At 34.5% G+C, this 19,698-nt stretch overlaps 1 protein-coding gene and 1 non-coding gene across 2 annotated transcripts; both read left to right on the plus strand.

Annotated features, from left to right (window-relative positions):
* The first annotated feature begins 9,335 nt into the window (after positions 1 to 9,335).
* Positions 9,336 to 9,438, plus strand: LOC145018970 (U6 spliceosomal RNA). The gene has a single exon (XR_013667294.1). It is a non-coding gene; the product is annotated as a U6 spliceosomal RNA (small nuclear RNA).
* Positions 9,439 to 12,860: 3,422 nt separating this feature from the next.
* LOC145017778 (P-loop containing nucleoside triphosphate hydrolases superfamily protein) lies at positions 12,861 to 18,543 on the plus strand. Its single transcript, XM_078975732.1, has 6 exons — positions 12,861 to 14,469; positions 14,565 to 14,705; positions 14,789 to 16,496; positions 16,558 to 16,763; positions 16,841 to 17,631; positions 17,694 to 18,543. Exons 1-6 carry the CDS (start codon positions 13,237 to 13,239, stop codon positions 18,409 to 18,411), a joined length of 4,797 nt encoding a protein of 1,598 aa, XP_078831858.1. The 5' UTR covers positions 12,861 to 13,236; the 3' UTR covers positions 18,412 to 18,543.
* The last annotated feature ends 1,155 nt before the right edge of the window (positions 18,544 to 19,698 follow it).

Here is a 19,698-nt window from a genome sequence, read left to right on the forward strand (position 1 = left end):
TTTCATTTTACGATTTTGAAGTGTTAGAGAATCTGTTTGTCTTCTTCTTTGTTTCAGGTTATCGACAAACGCATTAATGGTGCCATAATCTATTCATGGATTCTGATTGTTCTGTTTTATGCAGGTTGTAACCATTATAGGCGATAACCTAGATGCCATTTTTCCTAGATTTGTGGTATGCAGATTTGGAAAAAGTATTTAAGACAAGACATCAGTATACTCATTAATTAAATATTATGTGAAACTTTAATTCAAGATGTGCAAATAAATACATAGAAAATTGTACTTGAGAGCAAAAAAGTTATGTGCAACCTTGCGTGCATGTTATCTGGTATTTTTGCTGCCACTATGAGGAAGAATATGAGTATGAGAGTTAAATTTGACTTCTTTCTTCTCAAATCTATGGTAACATTACATAAAGCTTTGTATGGAAAATACACTTGTGTGTGTACGTAAGTACGTTTAATATTTATAGTTTTTTTTGTTTCATTGAAGATTTCACGGGTTGTTTCTAATTTGGATGTGGATGTAGTCATGACCCTAAAACTGAAGTGGAGGAGATGTATTCAAATCTATCAGTAGATTGTGATAATTTTTGTTAGAAATTATTTCAATAATCAAGAGTATCATGAAAGAAAGGATATTTGGATTATGCTTCGTGGTGAGAACGCGAGAACAAGTATATTCATTTCTGATTCCATGTATTCATTTGTTGAGAAATGATTAATTTTTACGCATAATCAACATGAATATGCTTTTTCTCTTCAATTGAAATTAAATACGTAAAAATTTATCATTTCTCCACAAATGAATAAATGGAATCGCAAATGAATATACTTTGTTCTCGCGTTCTCAACCTTTTTTCTGTTCTCATTTGATCCTACTCCTATATATATATATATATATATATATATATATATATATATATATATATATATATATATATATATATATATATATATATAAAAAGTAATAATATACTTCAAAATATTAAAAATAAGAAAAGGAAAGGTTTGTCATTTAACATTGAGATATTACATATCATTCAAAAAACTACCAACCACATAAAATTTTATAAAATAGATTTATTTTCCATTACAAATCTTACCAAACAAGTCTCACGTTTTCAATTTGATGTTTTTTTCTTTCGAAAACTTTTTTTGTTAAATCTTTTAGACCCTAAACTATCAAATTTTAAGATCAAAATGTTCAAATCCATATATATTTATAAAATCACCGCCGAAATTTTCATCTCCATTTCCTTTCATTCTCATATTCAAAGAACTTAATCCTCATTCATATCAAATCAAACTACAAAAACAAATCAGCCAACTCCTAAAACTAAGCCTAACATTTTAACAAAAATGTCCAACTTAAAATCGAAATTTAAATAATATAAAATTTTATATTCATGCGGCATATCTATAATGATATTCTTGGAGTGTTCTTCATAGACGGTCTCTGTGGAACCAAAAAATCATTTTTGTACAAAGCTTTACTTGCTAATATTCATTAGTGTTGTCATATTGCATTCAGTGACCGTTTCAACGGGTGTTGCGGCGAATAACATGACTACGAGAGAACAACTCACTCCGACTTCGATATGCAAGATTACAAGATTACAAGACAAAGTGGTACTGCTCAACTACTTCGGATTGCAAAAGTAATCATATGGGACGAAGCGTTGGTAGCTAAAAGACACGAGTTGGAGGCGGTTGATAGTAAAATGAAAGATTTCACTGGGACATCACACGTCAATAGAAAAGTATTAATGAACCATGATGAACAATTCAACGGGAGTGAAACTATACATCAAATGTGGTGTATAAATAAGTTTTGCACGATTAATTATGCACGGTCAATAATGTTTTCATGTATATTTGTAATGAATCACAACTTTTTATTTTAATTCTTAGTGATTCTGTTTCTGCTAGCATGAATCTTATTGACAATTGTTTAGATGTAGTAAACTATGTGCACAGAAAATCTAATCGCCTCTAGAAACTAATTTCTAAAAAAGTTATTTGTACTCTTCACTTGACGCGTGTACTCTCTCTCTCTCTCTCTCTCTCTCTCTATATATATATATATATATATATATATATATATATATATATATATATATATATATACCCACCCCCAGTGGGAGATTACCAGACATACCATTAAGTTGCCTGATCTAGACCCACCATTTCTATTCATCCAAAACGAATACGAAGATATACTCCAGTACGAAGCTACCATACATTGATACGTAATAGTGTCATAGGACAAAGGTCTCCTCTCCATTACAAATCATATTCAATGGTTATTGTACTCTATGCCTCATATATCAGGCTACATACTACAAGACTATCTATGTGGGGTGACCACTTCGTGTTTTGAACTCCTTGGATAAGTGGCATTCCTTCTATTGACTTAAGCGACATTTACTTCCTCTTTTACAACCCTAAGACTCGTTTGCAATGTTCGTGCAACTTCTTCCTTCATCGGGCAATCTTTCTTGAAATGCCTACGTCCTCCACACTTGAAGCATATACTTTGATTGGATGTACATTGGTTGGAATATTGACCTGTCTTTACACACATGTTGTAGATCACATATTCTATGCATTGTCTAAAATGCTTTGTTCTACATTTTTCGCACTATTTTGCCTCTTTTCTTCCCCCAGGCTTCTTGCTGATAGTGCTAGGTTCTACTAACCTATTCCTTTTATTAGATTTTGAGGATTCTTTATTCTTCCTCTTACCTCTAACTTCTATTTTGTCGGTGGTTATCCCATTTTACTACGTCTTCCACTACTAACTCGGATGGCTGCTTGTAAGGTAGTTGCTAGTTTTACCGTTGGAATGAAATCCAATGGTAAACCATTAGAAATTTGTCTACCTTGGAGAATTTAGTAGGAGTTAGGTGAGGAACTAGTTCCATCGTTTCTCGAAAGGTTGCAATGTACTGTGTAACAGCTGGTAAAATTGGTCAGAGTTCGGCGGTCAAACCACCGCAAACCGTTATGCAATGAATACTAATTGCATGTAATTTATGTTATAATGAATATTAAAAATATTACATACATAATTACATTGCAAATGTCTCAAATTGCTCAAACCATTCATCCTTGAGAATATAATTAAAAATTACCAAAAATTTAATTTATTGGTGACAATAAAAATGGATTTTTGCATCAAGTATATTTGAGAGTTGCAGATAAGATATTTGAATAGATTATGTTCTCCTGATTTCGTGGATATAAAGAACGACAAAAACGGAAGTTATAATCATTCTCATCATATCATATGGATACAAGACATGGATTATAATCATTTTCATGGTCAAATATTATGTTTCTCGATTTCCCGATTTGTGAAGACTATTGGGTTTTATGTACTATAACACTCATATGGTGTACATACAACCCTAAATGCTTTGGATTTAAGTTTTCTCTAGTTATACATGCAACAAAAATTATCCAAAGCATGAAACCTACAACTAGCATACAACATAGATATTTGAAATATAAAAACTAGTTAGAAGATTATCTCTTAGTTGTAGCGTGTTGTTCTTGGCCTTTTAAGATCTTAGGACCCCAAGTGTGATGCCTCAAACAAGTCACAAACACCATGAACAAGTGGAAGATAATGAGATTGTGGTTAAGAAGCATACAAAATCAGCTAGGGTTTAACCTTGGAGTACTAGTCGCCAATTTTGCAAGCTCAGGGGTTCAATATATAGTTTGGAATTCCTAGAGTTTCAACTTGTAAACCTAATCCACTTCCTTGGGCCTTTAATCCAATAATTCATATGATAAGACATTTGGACTAAATCTTCATGGACTCCACTAAGATTTAGTCCACCATAATCAACATGGATCATTAGCCCAAAACCATAAGTATCACTGATTTACATAATCAGTCCCTGTTAAATTAATCAGTGTCTTTTGATCACTAAATTAATTCCAAATCAATTCTTGATCAATACCAATTAAATAATATGATTTATCAATTAATATATTATTCTTATAATATATTAATAAATCACAAATAACCTTTTCTCAATTATCCATCTTATCAAATTGTTCTGGTGAAGGCAACCAGAAATGGACCATGTTACTCTCGGGTCAAGTACATACCAATTATAGTTATGGGTTTAGACACCTAATCCAACAAAGGCGTCATCAAACTACTAATCAAGCACATCAATTTAGACAAGGTCGGTCCCAACACTATAATGTCAACATCAAATCATCGAGGTGCCTAAAGATATCGCTTTTCCTAAATATGAAAAATAAATGAACAAAATTTGACTATACAATCATGCATTTTACTTGTCATATTGTACATAGAAATACACTTTATGACATTCAGCTATGGATGCGTTGATGCAAACCAATGTACAATAAATTCATAAACTACGACTTATACATCCATACATACATATATATATATATATATATATATATATATATACATCTATATATATATATATATATATATATATATATATATATGTGTTTCAAGAATAGAATATATTATCTTTTTTCTGATTTGAAGCAAAAGAGGTAAGTAGGTCCAACATCCAACACAATGTAAGTAGCCCGCACTTTCACATACATGTACAATGTGCATTATAAATAATAACTTCTACAGAATGAACGCAAGTTACATTATATATATATATATATATATATATATATATATATATATATATATATATATATATATGTTTCAAGAATAGAAGATATTATCTTTTTTCTGATTTGAAGCAAAAGAGGTAAATAGGCCAACATCCAGCACAATGTAAGTAGCCCGCGCTTTCACATACATGTACAATGTGAATTATAAATAATAACTTCTACAGAATGAACACAAGTTACATTCTATATATATATATATATATATATATATATATATATATATATATATATATATATATATATATATATATATATATATATATATATATATATATATATATATATATATATATATATATATATATATAAACACTAAAGTTAAAAGCACAAAAAATAAACTAAATAAGTATAGGGTGGTTTGTATAAAAAGGAAAAGAATGTAGAGACTTTTTGTAACACTCGATTTTTTTTTGGAAAGGGAACTTCCCTAACGAGGGTTTCCGGACCAGCTTTCACGCACCGGTTAATCCCCGCTGCAAACATAAAGCTTTGCCTCATGCCCTGGAGTCATTGCAGGCGAACCTCCATGGCTACAAGGGCTGAGTGTTGCTAGGATTTGAACATGGGTCAATAGGTTATCCACCATATCTTCCACATGCCTTACCAAGTCACCACAACCCAAGTGGTTAACACCCGGAAATTTAAGGAGCAACTTTGGGTTTAAATCACCTTTTGAGGATTGGATACAACCTGTTGGAGGCACCAACACGGCGTGTCCAAATAAAAAAGACGTGGATTTTATCAAGGACAACATGACGTGTTGCCTCTTGGAACACGACGTGTTGATGGCTAGTAATAAAACCCTAATATTATGGGTTTTGTTCCTTATTTAAAGGAATATGGAGGCTAGGGTTTGTTTACCCTCAACCCCATCAGCCCTCAAACCCTGAAAGAAAACCTAATCATCTTTACCTCCCATTTTTTAAGTTAGTTTTGTGTTTTTGGAGCTAAAAAAGGAAGAAGGAAGCAAAGATCTAGCAAGCAAGCCCCCATTATTCAGTTTGGCCTATTTTGGACCTTTGTAGGTGTCCAAGACTCGATTTTTATCATTTAAAGTTGTTAGATCTTGGGTTTTGTCCCTTTTGCTTCTTGTTCTTGAATTTTGGAATGGTTAGATCTCATAAAGTTTGCAACTTTATGAATCTCTAGGTCATGGTGACCTTGTAGTATCTTGGATATGGTCTTTAATCAAGTTTTGATGCCATGCATAGAGATTAGGTCATAAATCCTCATTTTGATCTAATATGGGTTCAAGACATACACTGGACATGTATGTCTAAAAATCACCAACCTTTGGGATGATTTTGGTGTTAGAATCACTTATGGAAGGATGGGTTTCGGACTTGAAGGATTAAGTGCTTATTGGTTAAGCCCTTGCATTTTTAAGCTTTGTGGATTGGGTATTGGACCTTTTTGAGTAGTCCCAATGGATAAAGTTGGAAACTTTACCCTTATAGATCACATTTCGGCCTATATCTGAGCTTTGGAGCTCTTGGAATCAAGGAAAACGGCTTAACGTATTAAGTTGTTGGATCTTCGGCAAACATGACATGTTCTAAGTCAACACGACGTGTTGGTCGGAATTTTCCCGACTATTTGGGTGCAGGCGGAACACAACGTGTTTCTAAGTTAACACGACGTGTTAGGTCAATATGGATTGTTGACTTTGACTGATGACTTTGACCAAGTTGGACCTTGAGGGTATTTTGGGTATTTTAGGATTTTGATGGAATTGGTCACTCGGTGGAAACATGTATAGGTTAAAGAGCTGCCATTCGGAGTCGGTCCTCATCAGATATGGATTAGATCGAGAAGTGAGTTTTCCTCACTATACTTACGGGTCAAAGACACTAAGGCCGACCCATTTGTTTGATAACCTGATATTTGTTGATATGCTGAGTATGTAATAGATATGTATGATTATGCTAGTTACTAATATGGTAGTCTGGTAGATCGGTAGGACTACATATGATCTGTCTACATGATTATCAATATATGTTGTTATTTTTAGACATATTGTGTTCGGTTGAGGTTGTATTGTTTCGTGATGTAGCCAACAAACCCTGGAGCATTCCAAATATGAGCTGAGGGCCGGGTGCGGCATGCCAGACTCATAATGAGGGCTCATTAGTATTCTATATATGAGCTGAGGGTCGGGTAGGGAATGCTAGACTCACACTGAGGGCTTAGTAGCATTTCAGATATGAGATGAGGGCCGGGTCGGGCATGCCAGACTCATACTAAGGGCTAATATGCATTCCAGATACGAGCTAAGGACTGGGTGGTATGCTAGACTCGTATTGAGGTCTTAAGGGTATTGAAGCATTCCAAATATAAGCTGAGGGCCGGGTGGGGAATGCTAGACTCAAATTGAGGGCTCAGATGCATTCCAGATACGAGCTGAGGACCGGGTGGTATGCCAGATTCGTACTGAGAGCTTAAGGGTATTGGAGGATTCCAGATATGAGCTGAGGGCCAGATGTGGTATGCCAAACTCATACTGAGGGCTCAGGTGCATTTTGGATACGAGTTGAGGACCAGGTGGTATGCTAGACTCATACTGAGGACTTGAGAGTATTTCAGTCTGATGACTGATTGGGTCAGGAGCAAGCTAGACATAAGTTGTAGGCCTCAGGGGCAAGCTAAACTTATGTTGTGGGTTCAGGAGCAAGCCATATATGAGTTGTGGGCCCGATAGGCAAGCCAGACTCATACTATGGGCTCAGGGGTAATCTAGTATTTTAGTTGTGGACCTAATATATGATGTTATTTGAATGTGTTGGTATTTTGGGGGAACTCACTAAGCTTTGTGCTTACAATTTTGGTTTATGGTTTCAGGTACTTTAGTAGACCGTGGCAAGGCGAAGGTGTGACTGTACACATCATTGGTTTTACAACTAATTAGATCTTAGGAGACTTTGATTTTACATAATGTTTTGAAACAATGATTTTGTAACACTTCTATTAAACAAAAGGGTTGTTTTGACAAGTTTTAAAATTTGTTGAATTTTTGGGATGTTACACTTTTTTTTTATAAATTGGATGATTTATGACTAAAGAAGAAGAATATAAGGGCTATTTTTGTGACTATTATTTCAATCAGGTAATAGCAAGAAAAGGATGGTTGTACTATGTTCAATAGAAGTCATACTATTAGCTAAGTAACTCACAAAAGAAAGTTTAATAATTGTATATTTTTATAATTTATAAACTTGTTGATTTTGTTCTAGTTATGTCTGGCTAGAACCATAGTTTTCCAATTATATGTCCCGACTTGTGGTTTGTGGTTTAATCATATGGCATGATGTTCATGTTAAATTTCTATGTAGTGAGTTTGATTTTGTTTCAATCAGGAGTTTGATTTTAATTTTGATTCTTATTGGCTATTTGAATTGAGATTAGATCATCAAGGTTATCTAAATTGCAAAATTCGTAATTTTGAATTGGGTTAGATCATCCAAGTTATCTAAATTGCAAAATACATAATTATTTTGTGAATAACATTAAATTGATTTCCAATGAATGCTTTTAATGCAAATCTTATCCACAAATTCTTACTTTCCTGAGTTTGTGAGGAGTATTGAGTGTTGTTGTGAGCATTCATATAAAGATTAATGCAATCTTTTGATTTATTTCTAATAGTTTGTTAACTTGAATTCAAAGATTAGGTTAGCTTCAAAGAGTTTGTTTTGAATCTAATAATTTGGTGAATGAGAAATGTTAAAGCTTATTAATACTTTCAACTTCTATCTTAGATGAAGTTGAGTAAATGTCATATCATATCTAAATCACATTCCCAAGACAGTCAAACATATGATTGAAGTCTTTACATTTCTAAATTCTCTTACAACGTATTATTTCTTTAGTTGTTTCTTCAAAATCTTATAAACAAACCCCCATGTTTTTATGATTAATTTGTACCATGTGCAAAAAGGCATAAATAATTGTCTCATGTCTCTGAGGATTAACTTGTTTCATTATACTATTTTTTTAGTGTATTATAACAATGTATTTGAAGTCTATTATATCTATTTTATTTGTTGGGTTTGACACCCTAACAATACTATGATTTGACAACATGATAATTACATGAAGAAACGGACACACCAATGCAAACATTATATATTTGACAACATGATAATTATGTGCTTTTATTTTTATTTTTTATTGTATCTCTTGATAGCTTCAATTATTGATTTTTTTTTTATCATTACAAGTATGACGGTAAATATTTTTGTCATTGCAAGTTAATGGTAACTGTTGCTTTTGATAATAGGGATAATGACTTGGGAAGGTAATAAGGTTTCCAGTTTGTCTGTATTAGTTCACTAAAGTTTTTTTTGTGCGTATTAGACCGATATGGTTGTTATTACCGTTTAGAAATAGTCCTTTTACCGGTTTTAATGGGTAAAAAGGACTATTTCTAAATGGTAATAACAACCATATTGGTCTAATACGCACAAAAAAACCTTAGTGACCTAATACGGACAAACTGGAAACCTTATTACCCTCCTAAGTCATTAACCCGAATTTTAAAGACATTGAGAATATATGACCATCAACAGTAAACTACTTCGTTTAGAACCCGCGTCATCCCATATAACCTACTACTCCTCTATATGGCGAAGCTCTTCATCTATAGTCGTCCCTTTGGGGACATCCGATAAAATTGGAACGATACAGAGAAGATTAGCATGGCCCCTGCGCAAGGATGACACACACAAATCAAGAAATGGTCTAAATTTTTTATTTAACCCTAATTCCCTTTTCAAATGCTAATAGAGTTCAATTGCAATTCTTACGTTTTAGTAGTTCATCTACTGAAGTCATTATCAGACAACATGTGGATTCTATGGTCAGATTGATCTTCTTGTTGATGTCTTCAACCATTTGTGGCAAGTAAGAGTGATCTTTCTTTCTATAAAGTCTCCTTTAAGTTTTTTACTTTTCATGTCATTAAGTTTCATGCTTTATAAACTTTCGTTTATGTGTTGTATATAGTTTGTATGTGTTTGTTTATGTGCTGATTTTGATTAATTTTGCAACTTCAATTTCTTAGTTCATGTTGTGGTTTTGTTTTTTATAAAATAATTGATAATAGACATCATGTGCAAGTCCCTGTTGGTTTTACATTTCCATTCGTTATCAAATGTAGACATTGATGAGAAGTATCAAAGTGAGATTTTGTTTTTGTACATATGGATGTGTTCATGTAAACATTTAAATGACAAAAAAGAAGTTATTGATAAAATGTTGCATATTTATGTAATGAATATCATCAATCATATGAGTTTCTGGACTTAGAAGTTCTGGAAGGGTTGTGAGATAAGTTTAAATGGAAGCAACTATTTTCAGTCAAACAAATCAGTCACATTGATTAGTAAGCATGTTTTCTAAATAATTAGGGTTAATGACTTAGGAGGGTAATAAGGTTTTCAGTTTGTCCGTATTAGGTCACTAAAGTTTTTTTTGTGCGTATTAGACCAATATGGTTGTTATTACCGTTTAGAAATAGTCCCTTTTACCCATTAAAACCGGTAAAAGGACTATTTCTAAACGGTAATAACAACCATATTGGTCTAATACGCACAAAAAAAAAACCTTAGTGGCCTAATACGGACAAGCTGGAAACCTTATTACCCTCCCAAGTTATTATCCCTTGATAATATTAGGTTTGTGAATACCGAGGTTGGTCTTTGTATCAATTTGTTGGTAGCAAAAGCGACAAAGAAATCAAATGTGAAACGTCACTAAAATTGATATAAAATTTACGAAAATATCGCATATGCTAATACGTAGTGAAAAATCATAATTAAAAGTAGGGTTGTAAACGAACCTAACTTCAGCGAACTGTTCGTGAACCGTTTGATGGGAAGTTTGCTTATGTTCATTTATTTAATAAATAAACGAACATAAACACAAATTATCGTTCGTTTGTATAAACGGACGAACATTAACATTGATCTTGTTCGTTCAATTATGTTCGTGAATGTTTGTTTATGTTGTTCGTTTACACTTGTTTATGTTTGTTCATATAAGTTCTTTTAATGTTCATATATGTTTAACTGTATTTTAATTACTTTAAGATAATATTTGTTTATTTATGTTCATATATGTTTGAATTATGTTTGTTTATCCTTGTTCATTTATGTTCGTTCGTTTATGTTTGTTTAGTATGTTCACGAACATAAACGAACAAACATAAACAATGAAATTTGTTAAACGAACGAACATGAACAAAAAAAAACCCGTTTGTTTATCCGTTCGTGTTCGTTCATTTGTTCGGCTAACTTAAACGAACAAATATGAATAAGCCCCGTTCGTATTCATACGGTTCATTTACAGTCCTAATTAAAAGTATTTGACAAATCACCGATAAAAATTTTAAATTACTACAACGCTATTTTGTGGTAAACTAACATTTCACCAAGTTTCAAGTGAATTATGATGAAATGTCTGTCACAAAATAAAAAGGCACGTTGCTAAAACTTTTATGAGACAATATCAATCGGTAGATATTCGTGTTGTTGTTGATGGTTATTAACAATGGAAATTGTTTGTCACAGACACATGATTTTTATAGTAATAAAATTAAGACAAACACATGAGTATGTATTTAGTTCAAGTTCTAGTTTGGTCAAGCTAATTCCAGATCAAAACTTGTTTAGACTTAGTTCAATTTATGCTTTCACTATTTTGATCATTCATTTATGGTTTGGCTCAACGAGGTCTACTTCTAACTCGATGTATGATCCTACACAATATCCCGCTACCACAAGATAATAATAGATATGATTTTGTAAAAATGATCACTTACTCAAAATAAACGTTGTAACGTGTTTATTATTATTATTATTTTCTAAAAGTAAACAAAATGCAAAAATTATATTACCAACAAAATCTTAAACGAAATGTTACTAAATTTAAGGGACTTAGTTGATATTTGATACTGGTTACGGGGTTAGAATATGGAATGATGGTTACCATTATTTTTAGAGTGATAATAGAGGGTATATTTAAAAAAAGCGAGTTATAGATCATGTTTTTGGGGGTTTTGATATTTCAATTGAAATCCCACATCAAATGGATTTGCGTACATATTTGGCGGTAACGTTTGGTGGGAGTGCCAAAACTCAAAAAAACCAAATACGTGCAATAATATTACAAAAATGGCCCTATACTATTATTGAGCTTCCATTTTTTACATGAAAAATACACTTTTGCACCCAATTTAAAGAATATGAAGTTTGCAACAATTTGGATCACCATTAAACAATGACTTAGCACTATTCAAACATATTTGTTTAAAAACATTTGTGGGAATGGAGTATTAAATGGTGTAGTTGACACCATTTACAAATATTTATATTATTAGTTGAGGATGCAATAAATGGATGAAATAACATAACAAAACAAATAATTATCAATAACATTACACATATTGAGGTAAACATTGCTATATTTAGTTTTTTTATACATACATACACTATATAAAAATAATATGTTTATGATTAATAATTGATTGATGATATCTAATTTAACAACTAATTTTTTGTGGTATCACTTTACATGTGTAAATTTAGGATAATATTTGATGTCAAGTATCGTTTTTGGCTAAGATCATCATAATGATTGTGTTTGTCATTGGATGCTATTAGTTTTGTTTGATGTTTAAGAGAGACTTTAAGGGATATAATAAATTAATTAAGTTATAGTTGTTTGAACTAAATATAAAGAAATAAATATAAATGTGAATAATAAACATAAAAAAATATAAAAAAAAAATACACTGTTACACATATAAAGTACTAAACCAAATGAAACAAAACATTTTGGAATGATCTTAAATCAAACAAAGGACCAACTTATTACTTGTAAGGACTGAAATGTAAAGTTTGTTTCTTAGGGGTAAAACGTTAAGATTAGTGATTAAATAAGGGGTCTTACTTTTACTCAACGTATAAAAAATGACAATCCGCTCTAAATAATTAACCCCCACTTCCGCTCACCAGCACGTCTACTCTACAAACAATCGGACCCCCACAGCATCGTATAGTCAATGGGGACGTAGAGAACACGCGTTAGCCAGGCGAGTGGTCAACAATCTACCAGAAATTTTCCGTTTTAAACTCCGAAACCCAAAAAACCCTTCTCTACAAGAACCTCCGCCCCTGCCTCTCTTTTTTTCGTTTACATGACTCAGTGAGACGCCATAGATATACATAGAGAGGGAAATCGATACATACGGAGAGGGCGAAAACCTAATTTGAGTCAATCGGAGACCTGGAGGCTGGTAGAAATCGAATCAGAGGGTTAATCGATGGTTTCTAGGGTTTCATTTTTTTGTATCTTCGTCAATCTGATCAAATCGAGCAGTTTTTCAGGTAAGTGACTGTGTTTCTTTATATTGAGCTATCGCAGACTGAATTTGGAATTACGGTTATGTATAACATTGTGTGAATCGTTTTGAATCGCGACAAGGATATATATAAGTGTGGAGATAAAGGTATACAGGGACTATAATATATATAGTGCCGGTGTTGTCATGCGATTTTCTCGGGCTGCTATTCGGTCTAATCAGAAGAGGAACGAGAAAGTGATTAGGGCTAAACGGAAACACAAGAGACTTGATTTGATATGTGAAAAGACGTTTAATCAGAACCGTGATAAGATAGAATCTTCTAAACTGAATGAGGTCAATGATGATACATCGGAGGTCAGGCGGAGTTCCAGGGTGAGACGACCTCCATCGGTGTTGGATGCGTCGCCTTGTCCTCCTAAAAAGCGGAAGAGAACTGATGGTTCTTCTAGAATAGCTGGAGAAAGTGACCGTTTTGATTTGAAAACTGAGACGTTGCCTTCTTCAACTACATTTGGTTTGGAGGAGGAAGAATCAGGTGAATGGAAGTCTAGGTTGAGAGCCAGGGGTAGGAAGGTAACTTTTATGAACGGAGATTCTTCTCCCAGGAGTAAGAAGAAGCTCCTTCGTCATTCAGATGGTGTTAAGGAAGATTCAGATCTGATGGATTCACGTTTAGATGACAAAAAAGGGGGTTTGGTAGGTGAGACCTCGATGATTGTGCAGCCAAAGCGACCTGGTAGAATCAAAGCGTCAAATGTTGTGAACAATGGGCATGAAGGGATTAGTTTGGGAAACAGTGCTAAAGATGATGAAGAAACAAGTATTCTCATTGCAATCAAAGACAATAATAATGCCTGCTCAACAGATAATGGTGCTGCTATTGAATTACTGGAGCAGGAGAATGAAGTCCCAGTTACCTCTGATTCTAAAGATAATGACAACAACATGGTGCAATCTCCTGAACAGAGTAAGCCAATAGAGCAACCTGAATCCGAGGAGAAAGAAAACCAAAGTTTACATCAAGAAGTTACTTGTTCCCCTGACAATCATGTTGAAGATGATGCCATCAATGTCAATCATTTACAAGAGGATGACTCCAAGGTAGCTGATGAAGACAAACATTCTCATTCTCCAGCTCACAGACACCACAAACCTCGGATCAAAAAGGGGAGGTGTTGTGGCATGTGTGGGGGTGGAACCGATGGTAAACCTCCAAAGATCTTGGTTCATGATGGGGCTGGAAGTGATAATGAAGAATACAGTGGTTCCTCATCATCTGAGGAACCTACCTATGATGTATGGGATGGATTTGGTGATGAGCCTGGTTGGCTTGGACGCCTCTTGGGTCCCATAAATGACCGTTTTGGTATTGCTGGCATATGGGTTCATCAACAATGTGCTGTTTGGAGTCCAGAGGTATAGTTTATCCTTCAATAACCAATCAATGATCTTTCTATATGTTTTCTTTTACTCTCTTAGTGTTAACTGTTTCTCCACCATTTCTTCTTAAGGTTTATTTTGCTGGTTTGGGATGCTTGAAAAATGTGAGATCAGCTCTTTGTAGAGGAAGGGTATTGAAATGCAGCCGATGTGGGAGAAGAGGAGCCACAATTGGGTGTCGTGTGGACAGATGTCCAAAAACCTATCACCTGGTAATCTTCTCATTCTCATTCTCATTCCCATTTCCTTCATCTCCCTTCTAAAAAATTCTTATTCTAATCCCCTTTTTACACAGCCTTGTGCCCGTGTCAATGGCTGCATCTTTAACCACCGAAAATTCCTCATAGCCTGCACAGACCACCGCCACCTGTTCCAACCTCATGGTACCAAATACCTCGAAAACCTTAAAAAAATCAAAACCAAAAAACTAAAATCACAAATGCGAAAGCTCTCAAACGACGCATCACGCAAAGACAACGAAGCAGAAGAAAAATGGCTAGAAAACTGTGGAGAAGATGAAGAGTTTCTCAAACGCGAAAGCAAAAGACTCCAACGTGACTTATCAAGAATCGCACCCGTTTACATTGGGGGCCCCACATCCACATCAACAACAACTTCGGAAAACCCAATTCCATTCCAAGGTTGGGAATCCGTTGGTGGACTCCAAAACGTAATCCAATCATTAAAAGAAGTCGTGATATTACCATTACTATACCCCGAATTCTTCAACAATATCGGATTAACCCCTCCGAGAGGTGTTCTCTTACACGGGTACCCGGGAACGGGTAAAACTTTAGTTGTCCGTTCATTAATCGGGTCATGTGCACGTGGGGATAAACGGATCGCGTATTTTGCTCGAAAAGGAGCGGATTGTTTAGGGAAATATGTCGGTGATGCTGAACGCCAGCTCAGACTATTATTCCAGGTGGCGGAGAAATCTCAACCGTCGATTATTTTCTTCGATGAGATCGACGGTTTAGCTCCTTCACGCACTCGCCAACAAGATCAAACACACAATTCAGTTGTTTCAACTCTACTTGCTTTACTCGATGGGTTAAAATCCCGTGGATCGGTTGTTGTAATCGGGGCAACAAATCGACCCGATGCGATCGATCCCGCTTTGAGGCGTCCCGGAAGATTCGATCGGGAAATTTATTTCCCACTTCCGGGTGTGAATGATCGCGAGGAAATTCTCTCTCTTCATACTCAAAAATGGCCGAGTGTAATCGATAAAAGTTTGTTGAAATTGATTGCTAAAAAAACAGTGGGATTTGCTGGAGCAGATCTTCAAGCTCTGTGTACTCAAACTGCTATTATTGCTTTGAAAAGGAGGTGTCCATGGGATAAACTTTTGTCATGTGCTGAAGAGAAAGGGCGTTTTGGGAAACGACCTGTTTTGCCTTCGTTTACCGTTCACGAGCGGGATTGGTTGGAGGCGTTGTCGTGTGCGCCGCCTCCGTGTTCTCGTAGGGAAGCGGGAATGGCGGCGAATGATATCGTGACATCTGTCCTTCCCGTTCATCTTTTACCGTGTTTGTTGCGATCGGTTTCGAGGTTGGTTTTATTGTTGTGTTTGGATGAGCGTGTTTGTTTACCCGGGTCGATTTTGAAATGTGGTGAATTGATTAAGGAAGTGGTTGTTTCTGTGTTGGAGAGGAGAGAGGAGAGTGATTGTTGGTGGGGGAGAGTTGAGGATTTGATGAAGGATGCTGATGTGGCGGGTGAGGTGGAATTGAGTCTTGTACGTGCGGGTGTTTTGGTTGGAAATGGTGGGTGTGATGATGAGGGGAAAGTGAATAATGGATTTATGATGAATGATTTTTATAAAAGAAAATCAGGGTTTTGTGTGTTGATATCTGGAAATCCTGGAAGTGGACAAAGGCATCTTGCTTCTTGTGTTCTTCAGTGTTTTGTTGGAAATGCTGTGCTTCAGAAGCTTGATTTGGCTACCATGTTACAGGAAGGAAATGGGGACATGCTTCAGGGGCTTTCCCAAATTCTAGGTAATTTTCATTTATTTATTTATTTTTTTGTAAAATTTTAATGATGATAAATTATTTGCAGTGAGATGTGCTGGTGTTGGTTCATGCATGATATTCATGCCAAGAATCGATTTGTGGGCATTGGAAACATACAATCAATTCGATGAAGAAGAAAAGGAAAAACCCGAAAAGACCGAAATACCCTCAGTCTTAAAGTCCTCTCACCTTTGGAGCTCTTTTGTCGAACAGGCGGAGTCCATATTCATCTCCTCATCTTTGATGATCCTGGTAAGAATTTATCTTGGTAAAACATTAAAAGACAAAAATACCCTTCCTAATCGATGTTATTCTCATTTCACAAACAGGCTACATCAGAAGTCCCATTTGAATTACTCCCCTTAAGAATAAAGGATTTTTTTGGAACAACAAACAAACAGAACCTCAACCCTTCAAGTCAAGTTGGGAGTACAATCCCAAGATTTTCGGTCAATATTGACTTTGACCTTGACCTTGATATTGTCGTAACTTCATCTGCTAAAAAGCTATCAAATGACGTGGCAAGATATTTCATCGAGCTGACTCATCAAAAACCTCATCCACCCAATGCTGACGTGGACACCGACATACCAACAGAAGAATACACATTCCAAAACCAAACCCCCTCTTCACTCCCACCTACAAAAAAGGAAGAAAAAGGAAAATCAAATCTACTGTTGGCAATCTCAACATTCGGTTACCAAATCCTACAATACCCTCATTTTGCTGAACTTTGTTGGGTGACATCAAAGCTAAAAGAAGGCCCCTTTACTGAAATTGATGGCACTTGGAAAGGGAAAGGCTGGCCTTTTAATTCTTGTATCATCCGACCTAGTGACACGTCAGCAAAGTCGTCAGTAATTGGTGGTAGTAACGTTAAAGGGAAAGTAAAATACGGATTTGTTCGTGGGTTGATCGCTGTTGGTTTGTTGGCATATCGAGGGGTATATTCGTCATTACGTGAAGTTACGCGAGATGTTAGGAAAGTGTTGGAGGTTTTAACTTCAGAAATTAATGCGAGAGTTGAAGGTGGAAAAGACAGAAGACAATTTGGTCGTGTTTTATCACAAGTTGCGTATCTTGAAGATATGGTGAACAGCTGGGCTTACACACTCCAAAGGTATATTAATTTTTTCAACTTTTTTCACAAGTCAACCATTTTGACTTTGACTTTTGTTTCAGTCTTGAGACACCTCAAATCATGGAGGCGAAAAATGATATTGTTGAAGGCAATGACGATGATGATGAGCCTATTATGGAGAAACCCTCACATACCCAAGGATTTAATGAAGATATATCAAAATCAAAGGAAGAACATGTGGAATCTCTTGTTGATGAATCGAATTCCACCCAAGTTATAATAGAGACTCAAGAGTCTACTTCATCTAAGCTTTCCAATGGATTTGTTCATGCTCATGTTCATGAAGAATCAACTTTATCCAAAAATAATCCAACAGATAATGAGAAAAGCACAAATATCAACCACCAAGTTTCAAAACCTCCCGTATCCTTATTATACAGATTTTGCCCAAAATGCATGTTGAATCTCCAAAACGTGATGCGGACGATTATAATCTCTTCGTGGGAGGAGAAGAAAAAGTCAAGTAAGTTGACAACGGAAGACGTTCACGATACAGTGACATCATTATCTTTAAATCTTTATAAAAATATTAAGACGTTTTTTGAAGGGAGGGAAGTTGGGAGTTGTGAATGTGAAGTTGGGTGTCATTTGGACACAAGTGGAGATGAGTTGGATTTGGGATGTGAATTGGAATTGATATATAGAGAGGGTGTAGGGGGTGAATTAGAAAAAAGTGATGTGTGTTTGGATTGTAAATTTGAGAGAGTGTGTCTTTGTTCTGTTATAGAGTATATAGTAGAAGTAAGGACTAAACAGTAAACACCAGCCTTCTGGTTGAATTCAGAAAAATTAGTTGGCAGTTTTGACAGGATTTTGGCGGTGTTATAAGTTTAAAGTTAAAGAAAAAGAAAAGAAAAAAAAGGAAACAAAATCTTGAATTCGTTTATGTTACCCTCTGTTTTTTTGTTTGATCTATTATGTTAATGCATGTCGACTTTCGTTTTTGTTTTTGGCCAAACTCCATAAAAATCTATGTATTTTTTTTTTCAGTTTAACCACTTGAGAGTCTGTATTTTTATTATTTAAAAAACCAGTGGGCTTTTGTTTGTCTTTTTCTTTTTGGTAATGTATTGCAAAAAACAAAAAAGAGTATCTTTCTAGTTAAAGTTGTGTTTTTAAAAAAAAAATTCAAAAGTTCAATGGTTAATTCGTAAAAAAGAATTATTGGAATGGTTTTATGTAGAGGCCCTTTTGAAAAATGAAAACAAATTCTTAGTGTTTAACCCGTCAAAAACTTATTTTGGTGATTAGACTGAAAAAAAAAGTAAGGATATTTATCTAGCAGTGTCAAGATGATGTGGTAGGGACATTGGGCCCAAGTCCCATACTGGACAATAAATGTAGATTATGAAATTTGGCCATGTATATTCAAATGATTTGTTATTAGAGTAACCATGTTTACTAGCTTTTCATTGGTTATCATATTGTTATAAGTGGTACTCTTTTCAAAATAAAAATTTGTAATAAGAAACTTAAGGGCTTAGAGTTTAGTGATATTAAATATCAATGTGTCATTAGCTAAAGATTGATAGTTCCAAAAAATAGATTTAAGAATAGGATAGTGGGGTGATTGAGCGTTTATTTTCTAGCATTTCAGATGATGATATTTTGAACTAAGTAAAGATTTTTGTAATATCTTACACTAATTTATATGTTGATTCTTTTATGGCGTGTGATGAAGGAGTATATGATTTAATTAGATTTTAGTTTAAGTTAAATTAGTTTGATGAATCAAAAATATTTTAGCCTAAATTAAATCACTTTCGTAGATTAATTTGCAAAGTACAAATTTGGTCTTTGTGTTTTACTAAAATTACATGTTCCGTCCATTATTGATATATTTCTAAATTCTAAAGCTGTCCTTAAAATTTTAATTTGTAACAAAATTTGGTCCCCTAGCTATAATCAAAAACGTGACTTTTGTAAAAAATTACTAAACCTATAACTAATTGCAAACTAAAAAAGACGACTTTAAGAAGACACTAAAAAGTGGACGACACTTGTGTTTTTGAGTAAAATATGGGGACCGAATTTGTAATTTACTCT

The sequence above is a fragment of the Lactuca saligna genome, chromosome 9 (genome assembly GCF_052625555.1).
Source record: "Lactuca saligna cultivar CGN05327 chromosome 9, ASM5262555v1, whole genome shotgun sequence".
Taxonomy (NCBI): Eukaryota; Viridiplantae; Streptophyta; class Magnoliopsida; order Asterales; family Asteraceae; genus Lactuca; species Lactuca saligna.